The 6,204-nt window shown below is 38.2% G+C and overlaps 1 protein-coding gene across 4 annotated transcripts in view; it reads left to right on the forward strand.

Annotated features, from left to right (window-relative positions):
* The window catches only part of il10 (interleukin 10), a 16,591-nt gene extending 13,910 nt beyond the window's left edge, over positions 1 to 2,681 (forward strand). For 3 of the 4 annotated variants that reach the window (XM_014002064.1, XM_014002065.1, XM_014002066.1), the window contains 5 exons: positions 271 to 471; positions 623 to 682; positions 809 to 976; positions 2,119 to 2,181; positions 2,283 to 2,681. In XM_014002064.1, the coding sequence (XP_013857518.1) occupies positions 307 to 471; positions 623 to 682; positions 809 to 976; positions 2,119 to 2,181; positions 2,283 to 2,381 (555 nt within the window). In that variant the 5' untranslated portion in view covers positions 271 to 306 and the 3' untranslated portion in view covers positions 2,382 to 2,681. Of the gene's footprint in view, positions 1 to 6; positions 472 to 622; positions 683 to 808; positions 977 to 2,118; positions 2,182 to 2,282 lie in introns of those variants that run through there. The other variant, XM_014002063.1, reaches the window with a different exon arrangement.
* Positions 2,682 to 6,204: the final 3,523 nt, after the last annotated feature.

A 6,204-nucleotide genomic window follows, 5' to 3' on the forward strand; every position in this document is an offset into this window, starting at 1 on the left:
AGAGAGAGAGAGAGAGAGAGAGAGAGAGAGAGAGAGAGAGAGAGAGAGAGAGAGAGAGAGAGAGAGAGAAAATCCCCCACTATGAACATGTTAACTGTTTCCTTTCCAGTAAAGTCTCCTCCCTCAAGTTTTTGTCCCAATTTTGCCTATATATTGAGAGGGGAGCTGAGCCCCAAAATGTGCACTTCTGAGGTCTGCAAGCAAGATCCCACAAGGAGGAGGATTTATCCACACAGCCTGCAGCTTCTTCACTCTCTGCTCTCCACACAGAAGACCGTCCCAGCCTGGAAGCAGCTCTTTGCAAGCATGTCTCCTCGGTTTGTCCTCCTGTCCCTCCTGGCTGTCCTCTCCATCTTCGCCACGTCTCGGAGCACCCGGGTTTGCAACAACCAGTGCTGCCGCTTCGTGGAGGGCTTCCCCGGCCGGCTGAAGAAGCTCAGGCAGGACTACTCCCGGATCAGAGACTTCTATGTGAGTAAAACAAAACAGAAACAAAACAACATCAACGCACCTCCTCCTCCTCCTCCTCCTCCTCCTCAGCTGCTACCTGCAGCATCACGGAGATGATGTTGTTTTCATTCCTCTCTGCAAAAACTCACAACTTTTGTTTTTCTTCCTTCAGGAAGCAAATGATGATCTTGACACAGCGCTGCTGGACCAGAGCGTCGAGGATTCATTTAAGGTGAGTTTTCGTTATCCAACATAGTTTAAAAAAAATAAAAAAAGATTTTGGAGGCTCGTCTTGCACGCCGAATAGTGCAAAAACAAACCCTCTAACCAGGCTGGTCCTCCTCTCAATCTCCCTCAGAGTCCGTTCGCCTGCCAAGCCATAGGCGGCATTTTGGGCTTTTATCTGGACACGGTTCTGCCCACAGCGGTGGCCGGAGTCAGTGACGACGCCACCCGGAGCCTGAAGCCCCATGTGGAGTCCATCCAGCAGATCTTCGATCAGCTCAAGACTGACGTCACTAAATGTGTGAGTAGCAGCAGACACGTGCTCCCAAGTCAACATGAGGCGTTCACTGCCACCGGCTCCACACTGTAAAAATGAACTGTCAGGTTAACCTAGTTTAGTTATGTCTGCTGGTTGTTATAAACTGACAGACATTTGATGAATGACAATGGGCTTCAAAAGCACAWGAAGCAAAATAGTTTTAAATTAACATAAGAAAAACACCTAAACAGAAAGCCTCTTAGAAAGTATTTTAAGGCAAAATTGTCTTTTTGGGTGGATTTAGTAGAAGCATTGGTTTTATACTACAAAACCTGCTTATTTTGATGGTTTAAATTATAAAAAAAAGCAATAAATAAACAAATAAAACTAAAGTAATTTTATCAATGAACTAAATACAAATGTAAACAAATTATTGCCGGTTGTTATTACAGTAAAAAGTAGTTATTTTTTAAGGGATTTGTTGAATTGTTACAGTCTTCTTTATTTGACTTATCCGTGATATTTTTGTATTTAAGTAAACAAAAGTTTCTGGAATTCATATTTTTGGGGTCAGGAGGTGAAAACTTTGGGAAGTTAGAAACAAGACAAAAAATGTTTAGATGTTTAGAAAAATAACTAGAATAATAATAATTTGTTATGGTATTAAAACAAAACCTATTTATAAATGGTCCATTTTAAAATAGTTGTTTCAGCCGGAAATTTAAAAAAGTTGCGTTATTTGGATTTTTTTACTGCCATTAAATATGAAATTGTGAGTTCAGACTAATAGAAACACAAGTTTGGTTTCTACCTCAAAACGTTTTGTCCTTTTGGACATCATTCTTAGAATTTACAATGAGAGAGGAAGAGGCTTCCACCACAGGTCCGTGGTGTTGCATTAATCGGTGATTCACGAGCTGCAGCAGTGCACAAAACCTCTCATCCAGTCTATTAAACAGGAAGAGAGCAGGATTAGCATTTCCTATTTGTATTTTTAAGTTTTGGCTATTAATTCGCTCCTAACAAACTACCTGCAAAGCCTTTCTTATTTGATAATGGAGCACAATGATGATTAGATTCACCAGAGAGAATTCTGAGCAGAAGCCTGGCTAACTGTGCTAACTAACTGTGCTAACTGTGCTAACTGTGCTAACAGGACGTTTTTCTTCTTCCTCTTCTTTTAGAGACACTACTTTTCCTGCAAAAATCAGTTCGACATCAGAAATTTAAACTCAACTTACACTCAGGTGAGCATCAACACAATGAGATTTATCTGTTTTGTATTTAAAAATAATATCTATATTTTCCAGTAAAAGATAAGCTAAAATATATGTTTGTTTCTCTGCAGATGGAGAGTAAAGGTCTGTTTAAGGCMATGGGGGAGCTGGACTTGTTGTTTAACTACATTGAGACATACTTGGCATCGAAACGACACATAAACCTGTGAACTCTGCTCTTTTTATATTTATATTACTGTGCTCATTTTGTTGGGGGGCGGGGGCACTTTTTGTCTACATTCAGTCCATAATATTCAGGAATATGAATGCTATTATCAGGCAATTGTTGTCTTTGTTGTTCAAAGACTCAAGTTTTATGTTTTTGTCCCACGGACAAGTTTGTGGTTTGAGAATGTTCTTGTGTCATACACGTGATTGTATCAAAACTGTGCTATTTATTGCTTTTAATATGCATTTTTAGTATTTATTAAGTATTTTTCTACAGATGCAAATAAAGCCCCTGAAAAGAACTGGTGTTCCTGCTGATTGTCTCGAATGAGCTGTTGTACAACTGCTACCATGTGATGGTGTGCTGGAATGAGTAAACACATCCTGCAGCGTACGGCAGAACATGTACGCAGAGTAAAACTTTGACAAGGCTGATGCTCTAACCTCAAACGTGACCCATATACATCACTTACCAGCAGCAGTCTATGTTAACTTACCGTCACTAGCCAGCCTCACCCCCATGTCATATATGCAAGCTTGCACACACACAAGAAGAAGAAAAAACACAAGCATGCAAAGACGATCTCACTTAGTCACACATATACTGTAGAACACAGTTATCACTTGAGAGGAAAGCATTTTAAATCGAAACAGAACCTGCTGCTTCTATTGTTCTGCTGTCTCTTCAACCAAAGCGGCACCAAAAAAAAAAAAAAAAGCTTATTGCACGCTGAGGACACACTTTGAATAAAACGTAGTGGTGTTACTCTGACAGAGGGTCTGACTCAGCTCCATCCCAACTTGACTCAGGACTCAACACTGAAACTATTTTGTTAGTCACATGCTGAGTCAGCGTGGGACGATTTGCATAGTATCATTCCAGCAATGACAGTACTCTTGAAAATGGATGTCATTGATAACATCAGCTCTGCAGCATGACTAGTTAGTTTTAGATCTAGATTTAACAAGCTGTTTTTTTCTTTAAAGATGACTCAAGTAAATTATTATTTTTATTATTGTTATTAGAGTTAAAGTTTTAATCWTCCTTAAATGCGTGTTTGTGGTTTTGATTGTGTGTGAACTGAATGAGGTTGTTATGGAATGAGTAGAGACTTTGGTTGAGACRGCAGCGGTTTCGAGGCAGGGTGGGAAAAACTAGATTGTGCGCGTGCAAAGRTGCAATGACTGAACGGTGCACGAAGTGCAGATAAATCATCCTCACTAAACTTCACCGACACCCCTCCCCTGTTTGAGGAAAGGTGAGTGGTCAACAGATGGAGAACRAAAGATGAGGGAAGCCAGTTTCTAGATGATGCACCAAGGACCGATGAGTTCCTGCTTTTTTTACATGACAGTATTCCTCAACTCGTCTTTGTCTGAGGAGAAAAGATATCAGACTCTTGATAAATATGCACAAATATGCAGATGCAACCTAATCTGTGTTCTTTTGCAAAATACATTTACGTTTGCTGAGAGCTCTTGAAGCACCATCAAGACTGTCTACCTTTATTGCACTGTAACAGTGCACCGTGATACAATCATTCCGTAAAACCGCATAAAAGTGGAATGATTGACATTTTTGCCTGTAGCGTAGATGTATCTTTCAAGAGCAAATCACTGCAAACTAGAAAAGGAAACGAGGGAAAGAATCAGAATTCAGATGTTTCTTTTCTTTTGAATGAGAGGCCAAGTTATTTTCCTGTATTACAAAAAATAAATGAAGAATTTACCGTGAGCTACATCTCAGTTTCTGCTCCTTGGGGGTTAGGTGGTGCAAATGTTCAGTCTAAGAAGGCCGGATCAGAACCAAACATCTGTCATAAAAAATATTACTTTGCAACATTTTACTTTGCAATTATTTCACGTTACGTGATTGTTATGTAATTCTTGTTATTTTCAAGTGTTAATATCAGCCACAGCAGCCACGACATTTCTGAGATTTGAGTTATTTTAATGCGGCAGAAATCCACTTTTGGTTGCACTAGCCTTTAACCAGAGGTATTTCAAGTACTTAAAATAAATAAAGTGATAGAGTTTTATTGGATTTATTAAACTTCTTAAGGTGTTTCAAATAAAGTCTTGAGGTACGTGACAAATNCGATTGTTCACGCCCCCAGAGGGCAGAACTTCTCTGATCCTCACCAGGCTTACGTCTGAGCTAAGTATCACTGAACTTCTCCTCTTTGCAAAGTGAACTATAAATCTTACTGGTCTCTGGTGTCAATTGATTAATGTTTCGGCCGGGCTTGTTGTGGTTTCTCTGAGTTCCCAGGTTAAAAAACCGAACAAAAGTAAAAGTAAAAATACCTTAACAGAAAATGACTGGTAAAAAATATTAATTTCACTTATAATAGAATTAAAAGTCATAAAACTGCTCACAGTGATCAGGAAAGTAAAAGTACTTGAACACACATGCTTAGAAATGAAGTGTTGCAATTTACCTTAACCATACTGGTTCCACTAACTGAGGTGAGTTAATTGCTTTACATTTACTTATCTCAGTTTAGTGAAACCATTTGATATATCTYAGTTAAGTAAATTCAACACATCATTTTTTTTCTCTTTTCATAATGAGTTCCAGTCATATTCAAATTTGTAACTAGGTGTTGAATTTTAAAATAAAAAGTAAAAGAATAATTTTAATGTTTTGAATGTAATGAAATACAAGTAAAAATTACAATTAAAAATACTTAGTAAAATTACACATCCTCCTAAGAATTACTGTAACGAAGCAAATGYACTTTACTATATATCTTTGCCTCCGGCTCATCAATTCAGTCAGAATTAAATTCTGTTTCTTCAATAAGAGGTCGTTCAAAGAGCTATCTACAACAGGTAAGATGTTTGCTGTTAATAACTTTTCAACMGAACCCCACTCCAAAAGATTCATACTATTCCTTTATTTACTGTTTTCAACAACAAACTGCAGTAACTCTTTTTAAGCTTCAACCTYAAAATAAAAATGTGCTGTTTTTTGTTACAACTTATGGGTTGAGGATGTGGTAATTTGAGAATAGATAAATATCAAACACGTTTTATGCAGATACAAAAGAGAGATCTGTTCAGAAATAATACGCTGAGCTAAAATTTTGAAAGCTCATCTGATGAGTCATAAACTAAACCAATATAGYAAATGACCAAAATACCATTGCATACTTTTCCTCAAATAAGTGACACAGCTGGCATAATGAAACGTCAGAGCAGGATGCTACTTAATAGCATAGTACTGTAGTAAACTGGAAATGTGTCATTGTTACAGCTTCGTAGAATGTTGTGTAAAAGGCCAACTTGTGAAATGCAAAGACCGAGAGTCTCTTTTCCTGACATCTTTCCTGTATCGTTCTACACAAAAGGGCTTCAATGAATGAGTGACAAAGCTGTATTTCACAACAACCATCCACACAGAGGTCTGATGAATACTCAGAATAAATTAAATTCATCGTTGTGCAACAAGTCGACCTATGAGTTATTCCTGAATGTTGGCACGTCTCAGTCTGCATGTGTCACCCTCTTCTTTTTTACATAATGTGTGTATTTACAATGAGTCTTGTGTATCAAATGACCGGGAAACTACAATTTGTTTTACTACCAACATCAAAACGCATAGGTGTGTCTTTGTCAGAGTGACTCATGTAACAGAACGTGTGAGTCTGCAGCTTTATATAGCACCATCATTTAAGATGTAAGATATGCAGTTTAAAGGTTTCAGATCCTTCGGATGTTCAGATTCTTATCAGTTGAARGGGGAGGTCTGAAGTGCTGAATGTGTTCAGACTGCAACAAAGCTAACCATGCAGTCACAGAACTGATGGAATACTTTCAGCA

This window comes from Austrofundulus limnaeus, unplaced genomic scaffold (assembly GCF_001266775.1).
Source record: "Austrofundulus limnaeus strain Quisiro unplaced genomic scaffold, Austrofundulus_limnaeus-1.0 Scaffold11, whole genome shotgun sequence".
In the NCBI taxonomy this organism is placed as follows: Eukaryota; Metazoa; Chordata; class Actinopteri; order Cyprinodontiformes; family Rivulidae; genus Austrofundulus; species Austrofundulus limnaeus.